Source organism: Garra rufa, chromosome 5 (assembly GCF_049309525.1).
Source record: "Garra rufa chromosome 5, GarRuf1.0, whole genome shotgun sequence".
Taxonomy (NCBI): domain Eukaryota; kingdom Metazoa; phylum Chordata; class Actinopteri; order Cypriniformes; family Cyprinidae; genus Garra; species Garra rufa.
This window is the reverse complement of record NC_133365.1, coordinates 49,803,896-49,822,242: the sequence shown is the minus strand read 5'-3', so window position 1 is coordinate 49,822,242 and position 18,347 is coordinate 49,803,896. Positions and strand designations below refer to the sequence as shown.

Sequence of the window (18,347 nt, the reverse complement as noted above, 5' to 3'; positions counted from 1 at the left end):
CAGTAAACTATATATAAAGAGATATTTATCCAAAACTTTTGTGAGCATTTACTCATTACTTATTCCAAACCAATAAGACTTTCTTTTTTTCTAAATCATTAAGGATTGAAACATTATTATTATTATTATCATTATTATTATTTATTTGGTATTGACTGATATTAGATTTTAATATTTTAAACTCGATAAGATTGTAAGAAGTCTCTTATGCTCACCAAATCTCCATTTATTTGATCAAAAATACAGTAAAATCTGTAATATTGTGAATTATTAAAATTTAAAACAACTGTTTTCTATTTGAATTTATTTGAAAATGTTATTCATGATGTCAAAGCTAAATTTTCAGCATCATTACTCCAGTCTTCAGCGTCACATGATCCTTCAAAAATCAAGAAAATATGTTTGTTTGCTGCTCAAGAAACATTTATTATTATTAACAGTTCTGAAGCTTAATACTTTTGTGGAAACTGTGATACGAGTTTTCTGGATTCTTTGACGAATATAAAGTTTAAAAGAACAGCATTTATTTGAGAAACTAAAATCTTTACTGACATTTTTAAAATATTAAATCCTTGCTGACATCCTTGCTGAATAAAAGTATTACTTTCTTAAAAAAAAAAACATCTAAAACTATAAACTTTTGAATGGCAGTGTACCTATTTCTATTATAAAACGTTATAAAACAATTAAAGTATATCTCAAAAGTATATCTCTAATACATTTTTATTCTAAATATTATATTGTTGTGATGCTTAAATGTAAAACAGTCATTTAAAAATAGTTTTTCATGTTTTATTTTAAATTTAATTAGACAAAATAAGACAATTTCAAAATCAGCTAATTTTAAAGCCTAATTTTGAAAACTATTTAAAATGTTTTCCATTTGAATATATTTTAAAATGTAATTATTCCTGTGATCAAAGCTGGATTTTTTAGCATCATTTTTCCAGTCTTCAGTGTCACATGATTCTTCAGAAATTATTCTAATATGTTGATCTGCTGTTCAAGAAACATTTATTATTATTAACAGTTCTGAAGCTTAATACTTTTGTGGAAACTGTGATACGAGTTTTCTGGATTCTTTGACGAACAAAGTTGAAAAGAACAGCATTTATTTGAGAAACTAAAATCTTTACTGACATTTTTAAAATATTAAATCCTTGCTGACATCCTTGCTGAATAAAAGTATTACTTTCTTAAAAAAAAAAAACATCTAAAACTATAAACTTTTGAATGGCAGTGTACCTATTTCTATTATAAAACATTCAAAATGAATCTTTAAAAACAATTAAAGTATATCTCAAAAGTATATCTCTAATACGTTTTTATTCTAAATATTATATTGTTGTGATGCTTAAATGTAAAACAGTCATTTAAAAATAGTTTTTCATGTTTTATTTTAAATTTAATTAGACAAAATAAGACAATTTCAAAATCAGCTAATTTTAAAGCCTAATTTTGAAATATTTTTACTATTTAAAATGTTTTCCATTTGAATATATTTTAAAATGTAATTATTCCTGTGATCAAAGCTGGATTTTTTAGCATCATTTTTCCAGTCTTCAGTGTCACATGATTCTTCAGAAATCATTCTAATATGTTGATCTGCTGTTCAAGAAACATTTATTATTATTATCATCAATATTCAGCATTTATCTGAAATAAAAAGCTTTTGCAACATTATACACTATACCATTAATTTTTTGGGGAAGAAATTATAAAAAGTAATACTTTTATTTAGAAAGGCTGCTTTAAATTGATCAAAAGTGATAATAAAGACATTTGTATTTCAGATAAATGCTGTTCTTCTGAACCTTCTATTCATTAAAGAAACTAGAAAAAAATTATACTCACCTGTTTTCAACATAATAATTATAATAATAATAGAGGTTTTTTGAGTAATGATGCTAAAAATTCAGCTTTGAAATCACAGGAATAAATTACATTTTAAAATATATTCAAATAGAAAACAGTTATTTTAAATAGTAAAAATATTTGAAAATTTCACTGCTTTTGCTGTAATTTGGATTAAATAAATGCAGGCTTGGTGAGCAGAATTCTTAAAAAAGATTAAAAAATAAACAAGTAAATATATATGCATGTATGCAAAACCAGTATTGGACACAATTTTCATATCAGTGCATCCCCAAAACCTAAACATATTTTTGGAAATCGTTTTGCATCAGTTAAGACCTTTACCTGCGTTCAAGGGCCCCGTCGTACGTAGAGTCGTTGAGAGGTGTAATGGGATAGCCAGGAGCCATCATGGTCTGGCCCTCTGGAGAGCTGTACGCCGTTAGGCCATCTGCACAGCAGGAGAAAAAGAAAACAGAGAGGTCCCAAACTTTAATATTGCGTTAGCTCCAGAATGTAATTACTCATTTCTCTTGGCTCATGTTTAAGGCACTGGAGTAATTGAGATCAAACAAAACTAAACAGCAAATCAGAAACTAGGGGGCAAATCTTCACAGCTGCTCAGATGCGAGATGCCAAAACGATCCACTTCAGTCTGTAGTTAATATGCAAGTGTGAAACTGAGGAGGTGGTAACACCTGATGTTAGGATGAGTTTGGTTTGGTCATGTTTTAATCTCTTTTGTCCACTTTCAACCACTTCAGTACTGATTTATTTAAACTGAGGGTTTATGGGCGGGTGTATGTATGTTTTTTTTTCTTTTCTAATATTGTGAAATGTGACCCAGGACCACAAAACCAGTCATAAGGGTCAATCTTTTTTAAATGAGAGTTATGCATCATCTAGCAAGTTAAGTAAATAAGCTTTTCCATTGATGTATGGTTTGTTAGGATTTGGCGGAGATACAACTATTTGAAAAGGGTGCAAAAAATCTATTAAATATTGAGAAAATCGCCTTTAAAGTTGTCCGAATGAAGTTCTTAGCAATGCACATAATCAAAAATTAAGTTTTTATATATTTACAGTAGAAAATTTACAAAATACATTCATGGAACAAGATCTTTATTTAATATCCTAAGGATTTTTGGCACAAAAGAAAAATCGATCATTTTGACCCATACAATGTATTTTTGACTATTGCTACAAATATACCTGTGCTACTTATATGATTGGTTTTGTGGTCCAAAGGAGAAAACAAAATAACATACAGAGAGCAACAGCTTTCGTTTCTGCTCTGACAGCCACAAAACCATGCTGAACACAGTGGGTTTGTGTTAGAATCAGCACTGAAATAAGAACACTGTACTTTTTATATATTTTTTGCCTTCAAACTAAGCTTAGGATTTCATCCGGCAAAGTCTAAATCCCTCTGGCTAGTGTGCTTCAACAACACTTCCTGTAATATTAAGAATCAGGTCAGAAGCAGAAAGGAGGCATTTTACTAGCTGGTTGAAACCATTCAACCATATGAGCTTCTACACTATGAAAGCAATCTGGTTGAATGCATTTTCGACAACCTCTGGAAGTGTTTGTAGTTTGTCTACAGGGTTATTTTTATATTATTTTGTTCTGTATTTTTATTAACTTTAGAATTTTTTCAAAGGATTAGTTTATTTCCAGAATAAACATTTCCTGATAATTTACTCACTCCCCATGTCATCCTATATTTTCATGTCTTTCTTTCTTCAGTTGTAAAGAAATCGTCTTTTAGGATTTCTCTCCATATAGTAGACTTCTGTGGTGCCCCCGAGTTTGAACTTCCAAAATGCAGTTTCAAATGCAGCTCTAAATGTTCCCAGCCGAGGAAGAAGGGTCTTATCTATCTGTTATTTTCTAAGAAAATTACAATTTATATACTTTTTAACCTCAAATACTCATCTTGTCTGTACTCTGCGTATTCTGGTTCAAGACAGTTAGGGTATGTCAAAAAACTCATAATTTTCTCCTCCAACTTAAAATTATCCTACATCGCTGCAGAAGTACCATCCCACTGTTTACATAGTAAATATGCAAAGAAAATCAAACGCCCTTTACAAAAAAAAAAAGGGTAAAACAGCAATGTTGGGCGATTTTGAAGCTGGAGAAGAAAACGAGATGGGAGTTTTTCGACCTACCCTAATTGTTATGAACCATAATACACAGAGTTCAAGCAGAGCTAGACAAGATGAGCATTTGAGGTTTAAAAGTTTATAAATCGTAATTGTTTTAGAAAACAACTGATCGTTTCACTAGATAAGACCCTTCTTCCTCGGCTGGGATCATTTAGAGCCCTTTGTAGCTGCATTTAAACTGCATTTTGGAAGTTTAAACTTAGAAGTCCACTATGCAAAGAGAAATCCTGTACGGTTTTCCTTAAAAAAACAACATAATTTCTTTACGACTGAAGAAATAAAAGACACAAACATCTTGGATGACAAAGGGGTTAGAAAATTATAATTAAAGGTTTTTGAGGAAAATATTCCAGGATTTTTCTCCATATAGTGGACTTCAATGGGAGCCAACAAGTTGAAGGTCCAAATAGCAGTTTCAATGCAGCTTCAAAGGGCTCTACATGATCCCAGCTGAGGAATAAGAGTCTTATCTAGCGAAACGGTCTGTCATTTTCTACAAAAAAAAAAAAAAAAGTAAAATATATACTTTCAACCTCAAATACACATCTTACACTAGCTTGATGTAATTACGTTAGAAAGGTCACATGCAGTTCTTTCTTAGTCTGTTTACTCTGGTTCGGAAAGGTAGAGTAAGGCAAAAAAACATTAACATCTTATTTTTTCCTCCATCTTTAAAATCGTCCAACATCATTGTTTTACCTTTTTTTGTAAAGGGTGTTTGACTTTTTGTGCATATTCACTTTGTAAACTCAAAAATTGGGTCGCTACTTACGTGACCTTTCCAAAGTGATTACGTAATGCGTGAGGTCAACCTAGCGCGAGACGAGCATTTGTGCTTAAAAAGTATTTACATTTTTTGAAGCTGCACTGAAACTGCAATGAGGACCTTCAACCAATTGGCCACCATTAAAGTCCATTACATAGAGAAAAATCCTGAAATGTTTTCCTCAAAAACCTTATTTCTTTTCGACTGAAGAAAGAGAGACATGAACATCTTGGAAGACAAGGGGATGAGTAATTTTAAATGTCAGTAAATGTCAATAAATACATAAATGAATGTCAGTTTTAGTTATTTCAGTACACTTCTGGTAAACACTACACTTTTAGTAAACACTTCCACTCTGCAGCTTAACCGAAGGAGCATATTAATACAATTACATGAGTAATAATTTACAATAAAATTGCATAACATCAGTTACGTAATCCTTATGACTTACCCTGCCAGGTGCATCCAAACAGCTCTACTCTCATACACACAGTGTGTACGGCATCTGTGACGGGAATCAAACGCAAGAACCGAGTGATGATGGGAGGATGGAGGTCTCTGACCACAGAGTCGTAGGTGTTTATATTGCCCATTATAATCTGCAGAAGACATTAGTTAAACAAGATCATGCCACATTATGGACATAGTTACAGCAGGATAAGCATGCAGTTGTTACCACATAATAAACATATTATAGACAAACATTAGAATGTTATAAAACTAATTCATTAAGTGGAATCTTTCTAAAAGAAGATTCGGTCTTGGAAAATTCGGTCTCTATTATTAATATTAAAAGAGTAGTACTTTGATCGTGCCAGATTTGTGGACCAGCAGAGCAATGGAACCATATATGAGCATGACGATCCATTAACTGTTACTCCCATTTTTGAACAGAGACGTGAAAATGTAGAATTGAAGCTTAAATCTTTATAATTCATGGACAAGAACATTTAGTAATATGATCTTGATGTACATTTTCCATGTTAATGCAATGTCTGATTTTAAAATGGCATTCCAAAGGATGAATTTTGAAATTTTAAGTTTTCATCTGATATATCATTTCTTATTATTTCTAAAGTGTAATAGGGAAAAAGGCAACAAGAAAGTCTGTTTGTGAAAAAGGTCAGAACTCCTGCTATGAAGGTAGATTTTTGAGGTGCACTCTTTTCATAAATTAATCTATGAAACTCTTGTCATAAATTATTTTCCTACATAATTTGTAACACAAAAAAAGTCAAATATCTGGTGCGTTCACACCGGACGCGAATGAAGCGGCAAGCGCGAGTGATTTACATGTTAAGTCAATGCAAAGACGCGAATAGCCATCCTGCGGCGCGAAACGCGCGAATGAGGTGGCGCGAATAGCGCGAATGAAGCGGTGCGCATTGAGCGTTTCAAGCGATTGCCGCGCCATTCGCGCGAATCGAGTGAGTTTAAAAATCTGAACTTTGGCGAAAATCCGCGCCGCGTTAACCAATCAGGAGCTTGCTCTAGTAGTGACGGTGGCACCGTGGCAGAAATCCGAAACAACAATGGAGGACAAAATCACCGTTGCTGTCTGTGGTTACTCGGAGCTGTACGATACATCTTTGTACTTTTATAGAAACAGGAATAAAAAGGATCTTGCTAGGAAGAAAGTGAGTGAAGGGGTCGGACAATCTGGTAAGTTTTAAAAAACGCTCTTTACTCAATTTGACCTAAATGTATATACATATTGAGACTACAAGCAAGCTAAAGCTGGCAAATTGAGCTCATTCACCTATTTTACAACTACTTTCCCGCTGACGAGTGGCAGAAGCCCCTCCCATGACGCGAATTCGCGTCTGTTGTGAAGTGAATGTCACGCGCGAATGAAGCGAGTAAACTTAAATGTTCAAGCGTCCAACTACGTGCGAATAGCGCGATTTATTCGCGCAAGTCGCGTCCGGCGTGAACGCAAGACCTTTCCAACAATATACTGTATAGTAGGGCTGGGCGATATGGCTAAAATCTATATCACGATATCAGTGTTTCATATCAGTCGATATCGATAATTATTGATATTTTTATGACCAATTTAAAATAAGGACCAGGAGAAAAATATATTACACTCAAGCATTTTTATTTTAAACTTAACCTGCCTCTGATCATAATCCCCTCAGTTATTAAGACAGAAATGTCAACAACCATGGAAAACTCAAATAATTTAAATGTAAACATAAGTCTAAAGTCACAATATACACTTAATTATCTCTTAATCCTCAATTCAAACCCCATTCATTGTCGATGAAGTGAATGGTCAAGCTAATGTATGGCCCAGAAGTACGGCTTGACCACAGGTCAGAGGTTGTTGCAAAGTACTTGGCTGATAATATTTATTTCTGCACAGATTGCTGGTTGCCAGTAGCCAACATTACTTCTTTCCCGGTACTTTAGCCTATACTTTGTGTAATAACAAAAATATTTATTTAAGTGAAAAAATAAGTCCAAAACTTTCAACATTTTGAACAATAGGGCCTTACAATCTTTTTTTTTTTTTTCCAGAAATTCTTGTTTTAATTTTTCTGATAATCAAATGAAAGCAAAATCACTGATTTATTTTTAAAAATAAAAATAAACAGAGCTTTACTGTTAAAATTAATACATAGAAGAAAAATTATATTCAGTTAAAAAAAGGTTTAATAATAATAGTATTTTTTCAACAATTAAGTGGTGACTCTTTATTTTATTTTTTATCATATATATTGTTTTATGAAAATAATTTAAATGTGAACATATAAACACCTACATTATACTGTACAAAGTAATACAAGACTAATATTGTTCTGTTACATTTTAAACCGTACTTTTATTTTGACAGGTTGCCGTGAAGTTTCAGTGTGTAATACAGTATGAATGATGCTAGTTTCACTAATGAAACGGTAAAATTGACAAAAAGTGACACTCACAGCAGCTTTGGAGATGTATTTATTGGAGTTTGTCTGTTCATGTGAGATGCAAAGGCCAAAAATTAGCGGGAGCGTCACGTGTGCAGTATGCGTGTAGTGAAAATAAAACGCGTCTACTCCATTCATACATATAGAGGCAAACGGAACATGCAGGATTCTTATTGAAACGGTCTTTTTGCATTTCAGTTTTCACAGACACTAGTCCATATCGCGATCTGAATTAATTAACAGACCAACTTTTGATTTATTGGTCCAAAAATCGACGAATTCCGCGGCAGTCCGCCCTATAGTAAAGTCCGTTTTTATGAATGGAGTCCGCGATCCCGTCTGTGAGAGACATTGTAAACGCGCGATCATGTAGAGACAGAAATCAAATGCCGTCGTGTAAATAAGATTAATAACATAAGGCTATTTAGTTTGTTTAATACAACAACATGGACCCGTTCTGTAGGAAAGATAACCTTAACTTCTATTGTGATCTGGCGCTATAAACTGAACGTTAAAGGGGGGCTGGGCAGGCCGACGAATACAAAATATCGAACGTTTTATCGAACACATTTTTTATTGATATCGATCTCTTGTCTATCGCGATATATATCGTTACCGTTTTATCGCCCAGCCCTACTGTATAGTTTGTCATGATTAGATTAGGATTTATTTGTAAAATGGTGAAGCAAACTTTGGCATCCCACAGAGTGGACGGTGACAGCCATAAAATGTTGATAGTAATTGAAACGATGTTAAATCAACATCCCGCTGTCAACGATAAAATCATTGAATCAACGTCGAACTCTGATGTTGATTCTTCATCATGTTGCACCCTCTATTATCATTGAAACAATGTTTAAATCATACCTAGAGATCAACAGAATTTCAATGGTATTTCGATTACAATGGATATTGAAACAATGTTGAAATCCCAGCATATCAACAAAACTTCAATGGTGTTTTAGTATACCACAGGTTGAATCTGAAGGTCTGTAATTTTAATATAATATTAAAAACATTATTAATAGGCTGTAATCCTGCTTTATCGACAGCCAGGATGGGCTAGCAAAATATAGAAAATAGAAACTATACCTTTAGGCAATAACCTAGACTAGCACAAATGACACACCACGCATTCTTTAAAAATTAAACAATTTTTATTGTATTATTTCATTTTTTTTTAAAGTGCTGACTCCTGCAGCGTCTTTCTTCCAGCTCCTCCCGCTCGGTCTTGGGCGTAGCGCAGCCACTTCTGTACCGCTTGAGTGAAGCCATAGGTGTTTGCCGTTGTAAGACGTTGAGTCAAGGCGTCTAGAATACAAGTAAAATTATGTTACTGTTATTTAGTCAATGATTTGTTCAATCAAGTTGTCGTCAAGGATTGGGAGCAGAACATGGCACGAACACAGTACACATAGGAAAGTCAAATACACACACACGACACGCTACACACACAGGGGTGGACGCAGCCACCCAAACACGAAGGGTCACACACGGGGTAGAATTAAAATGGTAATCACACTACACTAAAACACGTAGGCTACATATACAGTAAATAAGGCATAACACATACGAAACAACCCTAAAGTTCTCCCAGAATCCATCAATAAGGTTTTGCTAACTTTATAAGCTAGAAGAGAACCACAATACTTTTGGAATATTTTGATACATTGGTAAAACAAAAATCTATTTCAGCGACTGCAGCACTGCGTCGGTTACTACATTAACGATCATAACGATAAACCTAACAGTATTTGATTTGGTACAATTCATTCATATCGAACATTAAGCAAGCTTACCTGTACGCTTGTGCCAAGGTCCAGAAATGAGTTGTGTCCGGTGCAGTACATTGGTGTTGATCTCCCAGTCAACCAAAAATCGATGGATTTTCAATAAAATTTCCCGGTCAACTATATATCGATGCATTTTCAATCATATTTCCCGGTCAACTATATGCCGATGACTCTTCAACAACAGCGTCGTTTCCCCGTCAACTATAAATCAATGACTTTTCAACACATTCAGCGATCGCCCGATAAACCAAATATCAATGTTTAATCAATCACAAAGATAACTATAGATCAATGTTGTTGCAATATTGTTGCCATCAACATTAATAACATCGGGTTTTCATCGATATGGTAATGGTGATTCAACATTTATTTTGCATTTAAATTTCAACATCAACCATAATGATGATTCAGATGGAAAAACTATGTTTATTCAATGTTGGCTTGCTGTCTGGGGTGTTTCTAGCTAAGAATCTTTAAATCACTTTACTCTGACATAATACCTTTGTATGTTTATTTTTTTTATGTTTAATGGTGATTTTTTTTTTGTTTACATTATTTTTCATTACATTTCTTTAAATTTAAAGCAAAGTTTATTTTGTCTTATTTCACTGCTATTTTACTGCTTTTTAATAACCTAATGTTCAGGGGTAAATCTTTTAAAATAAAAAAGTTCTCCAGAATCGAGAGAGAATCGTGATCTTTATTCTGAGCAAAAAAATCATGATTCTCATTTTATTCAGAATCGTGCAGCTCTAATATGTGACCAAATACCACAACACCAGTCATAAGGGTAATTTGTTTTTAAATTAAGCTTTACATTGATGTATGGTTTGTTAGGACTGGGCTGGGCAATATTTGGCCAAGATACAACTATCTGGAATCTGAGGGTGCAAAAAAATCTAAATATTGAGAAAATTGCCTTTAAAGTTGTTCAAATGAAGTTCTAAGCAATGCATATTACTAATCAAAAATTTAATTTGTATATATTTACGGTAGGAAATTTACAAAATATCTTCATGGAACATGATCTTTACTTTTTGGCATAAAAGTAAAAACAATAATTTTGACCCATACAATGTATTAAATATACCCATGCTACTTAAGACTTAAGAGGTTTTTTAGTCTTTTGTACCTCACTACCAAATCGGTTTCTCCAGGAGATCCAGCGGTGTCCATCACGGCTGTACTCCAGGCGGTATTTGCGTGCAAACTCGTTGCCGGAGTTGCGTGCATAGCGACCCTGTGTAGCAACTACGGTGAGGAAGATGAGCTGACGAAGGTCAAGCTGAAGATATTGAACATCTGAGGGCTGCAGTTGACCAGCAGGACACCAGGCGCCATCCCCCTCCTCATGGTTTAACCTGATGAAACAGACAGATGCAAAATATGCTTGGAAAGAGGTCTAGATCTTTGAGGAATCAAATTTTAGCTTGATTTTTTTAGATAAATTCTACTATGTAAACACTCCATGGTTTTATCTACTTCACTTGTACATTTTAATGTTAAAGTCATTTGTATGTTAGTTATTATAGTTAACTAAAACCATAAAAAAAACTACAAGAAAAACCAACAACACTGAAATTAAACATTTAAAAAAGTGTTTTTTTTATGTAGCTAGTTGCCAAATGCAACATTTGACATTTTTATTTAGTTAAACTTGAAATACCAAAATGACTAAAACTAAATAAACTAAACATAATAAATAAAAACTATATAGACATAAAAAACTAACACTGAACTAAACTGACAAAGGCATCTGATATCTGTCATTTTAATTTAGCTTTTTATTTCCTGTGATTAAAAACAAAAGAGACAAAAGAAAAACAGCTACTAAAACTTCAAAATCAAAGCAGAAAATATTCAAAATGTTAACAAAAAACTAAACTAAACAAAAACTATCATATCAAAATAGAAAACACTTATTTTAAATTTATTTCCGGTGATTTTTTTTTTATTAAAAACAACAATAATAATAAAAACTAAAATTATTTTATATCAGTTAGCTGCCAAAGACAACTTCTAATTCTAATTTTTGTTTAGATTAACTTCAAGTACTAAAATATTTAAAACTACTACTAAACTTTTTTATTGTAATTCTTTTTAAAAAAGGCATACAATTGTTTTTTTACATTTTGCTTTTTAAAATTAATTTCTGTGATTTTTTTTTATTTAAAAAAAATGACCAAAAAAACTACTAAAACTTTAAAATTAAAGCAGAAAATATTCAAAATGTTAACAAAAAGAAACCATAACAAAATACAAAACATTTATCTAAAATATTTGAAAAAACATAAACTTATTTCACATCAGTATATCAGACATGTAATTCAAAATAATTGAAGTACTAAAATAACTAAAACAAAACTAAACTTTAACTAAAATTAAAGTCAAAAAAGAAAAGACCCATAGCAAAATAGAAAACAATTATTTGAAATTGCTGAACTATTTCACAATATTACCATTTTACTGTATTTTTGATTTTTATTACTTTTAAATGGAATATATTATTCTTTTATTTTGCTTTTTAAACTTAATTTCCAGTGGGGGGAAAAAATACTTTAGTCAGCTCAGCTGCCAAAGACGACGTCTAATTTTAATTTGTTTAGATAGTTTAACTTGAAGTACAAAATTTTAAAAAATGAGCACAGAGTAACATTAAAGTCGAAACAGATCAGAAAATCTAATTTCAAACATTAACAGAAACTATTAAAGCATATCATATGTTACCTTGCAAACTGAGGGCCTGTGGTTTCGTACCACTGGCTGGAGGCAGTGATGTCATCGTTCTTGATCCTCCCGTCCTCCATTCCAAGAGGATAACGACAGTGAGCTGAGGAGGTCGAAGAAGGACGCGGTGAGAAAGTGAATTTTTTTGGCGCTGTCTGTATGAATGCATATGTTAGTATCAGTCTGCATGTAACATTACCTGGGTCTATCTGGCCATTGACGTTTGTTAGTGAGATGGCCAGCAGCAGATAAAGCAGCATAGTGAGACCTCAGAGTCTGCCGACAGACCAGACTACAGACTACATCTCTGAGGAACACAAAGAAACACAGAAGAACTTTAGCATCAACTCATTTCCAGCCAAAATAAACAAATAACAATCAGAAACGGAATCAAAACATTCAAATCAGAGCCACACAATACCTACTGTAGACCAAGACTAGACTCATTAATTACAATCCTATCAATCTAGAAAACAGGATTTTTAAAAAAGTGAATAGAGAAAATGTTAAAGGTGACATATCATAAAAATGAGACTATATTCTGTGATATAATCAGGTCCCCAGTGCATATACCAACCCAGAAAATGTGAAAAAGAACAACCTAGTAACTTTATTTTCACTAGGGATGCACCGAATATTCGGCCACCGAAAATTTTCGGCCGAAACAGTATGTTGACGCAAACAGAAACCGCAGCCTGCACATGCTTGTCTGAAGCAACACATCTGCGGTGTGGACGTATTTCAGTATATCTGTGAGAAAGACCCACGGGTAGCGATTTGCAAAACTTGTAATCCCGAAATTTCAAGAGGGGGTGTGTCTGCAGTCGTGCGTGCAGAGATGAGAGCCGAGAACAAGACAGATGTAGCTTTCAGTGAGTGAAAAACAATGGCTTTACGTTGGTGTTACGTCGCAATATTTTAAAGATATGTCTTTTCTATATACTGTATTTTTATAAATATTTATGTTTTAAACCATGGATGTGAGCCAGTGGATATCACACAAGCAACGTGAAAACTGCGCAATATGTTAAAGTGAAAGTAAAGTGAAAGTGCCCCGAACATGGTGGGAAAAAAATAAGGTTTTGTGTAAGGTTTGTTTTTGAAAGTCTTAAATAAAGCTCTTAATTTTCATTGATGACTGCAGTGTTATTAGGGGTTAAGAAAATCTTAATTATGATTTCAGGTGGTCTTAAATGTGGCGACTGAAAGACAAGAATTGCGATGAAACTTCAAAAGGCTATCCACTGAATAAATATGAGCGCTGCATGTTTCAAAGTCATTTGCTGCTCTGCTTTGTGTACCATTCTGAACGCGCCTCCTGCTGGAAGAGAAACACGTAGAATTGTCAATATGAACTGATGGATCCACAAGATAATGTGTTATAAAAATGTAAAAAATTTAAAAAGGCAGTAAAATTAGGGATGCACGATAAATCGAATGCGATTATGAGGCGCGTTTAGTCAATAATGAAGTCGGTACTTTGATTAGTAGTAAATTCGATTTTTAGGGCGATTTGGCATAGCTTGTCAGTGATTTACATCTCTGTGTATTAATTGCCGCTCCAGCAGAACGCACGTGATGGAGATTTACTACTAATCAAAGTACCGGCTTCATTGACTAAACGCGCCTCATAATCGCATTCGATTTATCGTGCATCCCTAAGTAAAATATATGATATGTTATTTAAGTAATATAATACTTGATTGATAATAATTGTTTAAATTAATATAACTGATTTATTCTTTGAAACTTTAATAATAATTTATGCAACTGCAATGCCTTGATTTTAGTCAAATTAGTACACAGTCATAGCCATAAATGCAATGGTACTAATAATTGGCATAATTTTTTCGGTGTTTCGGTTTTCGGCCTTGGTTTCCTCTTTTTCGGTTTTCGGTTTCGGCCAAGAATTTTCATTTCGGTGCATCCCTAATTTTCACCCACGGTGCTTTCACTTTACGTTGTTTTCACAAGTGACACCGGTGTACCAGTTTTAACACCATTGTGAAAGTTCGATCAAAGCATGCTAACTGTTCTGTCATTGCCGACATAGACGTGCACAGAACACTATTTAGAGTGCCAGCCTCAGAGGAGACAAGAAAGCAGTGGATTTATTCATTTATTTACTGCATATTACACTGCTTCCACACAGATTGAATACAAACATTGTGGTTTATTTACCTTCACAGACATAACCGACTGTTTTTATAACTTGTGTGTTTTAACATAAACGTGTGTGTAGTTGACAGTTAAAACACAATAAGACATGAAAGTAAACTTAGTTTAGCAATCACATGCCGTGCGTGTCACATGTCTCCTTATGTTTCCTGTCTTTAGCCTTGTGTTTGCACTGTTGAGATTTGGTTTCTCCTTCTGTCTCCCCCTGTCAGTTTGTATGATTTGGTTTAGTCCTGTGATTAGTCCTTGTTAAGTCATTATCGTTTTCACCTGTGTAGCTTGATTAGTTTGCCTTTAATAGTCAGTCTTTGAGTTCAGTCCTTTGTCGGTCATTTTTCATGTGTTCAATGTGTGTGGAAATCCCCTGTCTCTTCCTTGGAAATCAAGATTAAAAGTATTCGTTATTTGACTTTGACTTTCACCTCGTCAATCCTGCACCGGCTGTGACAGAATGACCGACCAAAACTGCAGTGCTGAGGAACGCCTGTGGAACTTGAGGCAGGCGGTCTGAACTGTTGGACCGGTATGTAGAGGCTATTGGCGTTGGGTGAGCTGGTGCGAGGCATTGTGCTTCTGAGGGAGTTGGATGTTGGATTGAACAGGAATACTCTATTGGCTCCATCTTAAAGGTGGAGCCGTTTAAATAGAGAATTATGCTAACCAACTCGAAAAACGGGACATCATGGACAGAGAGATTACAACGAACAACATCCTTATCCAACCCCAACAGAAACACAATGCCAATAGAGGGATCGGGCAAGCTCACCCGATGATAGAGCTCAATAAAATCCTCCACATACCGGTCCAACAGTTCAGACCGCCTGCCTCACCCTGAACATCCGGCAACCCTCCAAAGCTCCATGGCCTGCCTCAGCATTGCTCCGATGACTGCTGCCACACCAGCTCACAAAATGGCTGCCACGCAGGAGTCGGCACGCCTGATGGCCAGCCTGCTAGACCCACCGTTGAGGTCAGTACGGGCGGCCATGCCAGCTCACAAGATGGCCACCACACCCGTTCACAAGATGGCTGCCACGCCAGCTCCCAAGATGGCCGCAGTTCTTGATTCCCCGGCCAGGATGGCCGCAGTTCCTGATTTCCCGGCCAGGATGGCCGATGTTCCTGATATTCCGGCCAAGATGGCCGATGTTCCTGTTTTCCCGGCCAGGATGGCCGATGTTCCTGTTATTCCTGTCAAGGTGGCCACAATTCCTGAGTTCCCTGTCAAGATGGCCGATGTTCCTGTTTTCCCGGCCAAAATAGCCGATGTTCCTGAGTTCCCTGTCAAGATGGCAGATGTTCCTGTTTTCCCGGCCAAAATAGCCGATGTTCCTGAGTTCCCTGTCAAGATGGCAGATGTTCCTGTTTTCCCGGCCAAAATGGCCGATGTTCCTGAGTCTCCGACCAAAAGGGATGAAATTAATATTATGGATATGGCTCTCCCTATGGAGTTCATGGCCCCTATCCTCTCTTCTGAATCTCCGCTGGTTCCGCCCAGCCCTCCAGTGACTGCGCCGCCAGAGCGCCCTCCAGTGACTGCGCCGCCAGAGCGCCCTCCAGTGACTGCGCCGCCAGAGCGCCCTCCAGTGACTGCGCCGCCAGAGCGCCCTCCAGTGACTGCGCCGCCAGAGCGCCCTCCAGTGACCGCTCGCCCAGAGCTAGCTCCTTCAGTGTCTCCGCTGGAGACGTCCAGCCGTCCAGAGCCCGCTCCTCAAGAGCGCCGTCCAGAGCCCGCTCCTCAAGAGCGCCGTCCAGAGCCCGCTCCTCAAGAGCGCCGTCCAGAGCCTCCGCTGGTGCAATCCAGCCTTCCAGAGCCTTCGCTGGTTACGTCCAGTCCTCCAGACTCTCCACTGGTGCAATCCAGCCTTCCAGAGCCTTCGCTGGTCCCGCCCAGCCGTCCAGAGCCTTCGCTGGTCCCGTCCAGCCGTCCAGAGCCTTCGCTGGTCCCGTCCAGCCGTCCAGAGCCTTCGCTGGTCCCGTCCAGCCGTCCAGAGCCTCCGCTGGCCCAGCCCAGCCTTCCAGAGCCTCCGCTGGCCCAGCCCAGCCTTCCAGAGCCTCCGCTGGTCCTGTCCAGCCTTACAGAGCCCACTCTGTCAAACAGTCCTGCCAAACCCCTGAATTCCCCAAAGAAAATTTTGGGGGGGCGCCATATACCCCTAGCCAACGTGGCCGGGCCGAGGACTGAGGCCAAGGCCACGGGGGCTGCCCCACCATGGCCACCTGAACTGCCTGTCCGGCCATGGCCTCCTGACCCACCATGGCCACCCGAACTACCTGTCCGGCCGTGGCCGCCTGACCCGCCATGGCCACCGGAACTGCCTGTCCGGCCGTGGCCGCCTGACCCGCCATGGCCACTGGAACTGCCTGTCCGGCCGTGGCCGCCTGACCCGCCATGGCTTCCTGTTCCGCCCTGGAGGCCTTCCCAACCCAGCAAGGTCCTGCCCCGTAAAGGCCTCCAGAGCGCCCGCCCCCCCTCCCTGGTGTTTCTATCACGGCGCGAGACGCGCCTACCGGGAGGGGGAGATAATGTCACATGTCTCCTTATGTTTCCTGTCTTTTGCCTTGTGTTTGCACTGTTGAGATTTGGTTTCTCCTTCTGTCTCCCCCTGTCAGTTTGTATGATTTGGTTTAGTCCTGTGATTAGTCCTTGTTAAGTCATTATCGTTTTCACCTGTGTAGCTTGATTAGTTTGCCTTTAATAGTCAGTCTTTGAGTTCAGTCCTTTGTCGGTCATTTTTCATGTGTTCAATGTGTGTGGAAATCCCCTGTCTCTTCCTTGGAAATCAAGATTAAAAGTATTCGTTATTTGACTTTGACTTTCGCCTCGTCAATCCTGCACCGGCTGTGACAGTGCGACAGCCGCTTTATGTGTTCTCTCAGAAAGTCGCATATCAGAAGAACTAACCTTGCACACTGAGTCCGATGCATTGTCCTATGTATTAATTCATCCGTTGCACAAAACAATACAAAAAAGAATGATTATGTAGTCCACTCTCTTCTTAAAAAGAGAAAAAGATATAGAGAGGAATGAGAGAATCCTTTTTATGCGCACCTCCTTATTTATGAGCTGCAGGATTATCCAGGGTGATTCAAAGTTTACTTCAGGATGCCAGATGCCAACTTTGAGTTATTGGAGCCACAATACCACTAATTTCTGTGAACTCAGTGTACAAGGACCTTTATAGTGCTTTGTGCCGCGAGACGAAGTGGATGAACTTGTCAGACGCAATTCTGGATTTTGGCGTTCGCTTGTACGGTGGCTCTGAGCGGTCAAAACACCATGTGAAAAATGCAAAAAAAACAGAATAACGATGCAAAATGTTTACTGACGGACGAAAATTTCGGAGGCAGTGTGCAAACGTGATTGACTTAATGTGAGGTCGTATTTATTTTTTAACGTGACAAACATAGACGCTTGTTGTTGTTTTTTAGGTCGACAGCTTATAAAAATGTAGTTCTGTGTTTTTTAGCTTGTTTACTGTACACGTTTTCACATAACAGCTTTTAGACATTGTTCTGATATTTGTTATAAGTCAAAAATGACATGGAGGCAGCTTCCCGCAATACAAAGTCAGTGGAGAGCATTGGATCTGAAACGTCTGAAACGATCTGAAACGTATTCAAAAGTTTGTTAGTCTGTTTTTTTTTTTTAAATGTATACTTTTATTTAGCATGCATGCATTTAATTAAAGACACATAGACACTTGAAATGTAACAAAAGATTTCTATTTCCAAAAAATAAAAAATAAACACATCAAAGAATCAACACAAGTGCTTTCAACACTGATAATGATACATTTTTCTTGAGCAGCAAATCAGCATATTTGAATTTTTGAAGGATCGTGTGACTCTGAAGACTGGAGTAATGATGAAAATGTGAAAATTCAGCTTTGAATCACAGGAATAAATTATATTCAAATAGAACATTATTATTTTAACATTT

General features: G+C 36.8%; 1 protein-coding gene across 1 annotated transcript in view; it reads right to left on the bottom strand.

The window, feature by feature from the left end:
* The window catches only part of ddr2l (discoidin domain receptor family, member 2, like), a 65,390-nt gene that overhangs the window by 32,027 nt on the left and 15,016 nt on the right, over positions 1-18,347 (bottom strand). The window contains exons 2-6 of the mRNA XM_073840117.1: positions 12,426-12,533; positions 12,227-12,329; positions 10,632-10,860; positions 5,243-5,390; positions 2,200-2,305 (exon numbers count right to left, since the gene is read on the bottom strand). Coding sequence (XP_073696218.1) covers positions 2,200-2,305; positions 5,243-5,390; positions 10,632-10,860; positions 12,227-12,329; positions 12,426-12,486 — 647 coding nt within the window. The 5' untranslated portion in view covers positions 12,487-12,533. The remainder of the gene's footprint in view (positions 1-2,199; positions 2,306-5,242; positions 5,391-10,631; positions 10,861-12,226; positions 12,330-12,425; positions 12,534-18,347) is intronic.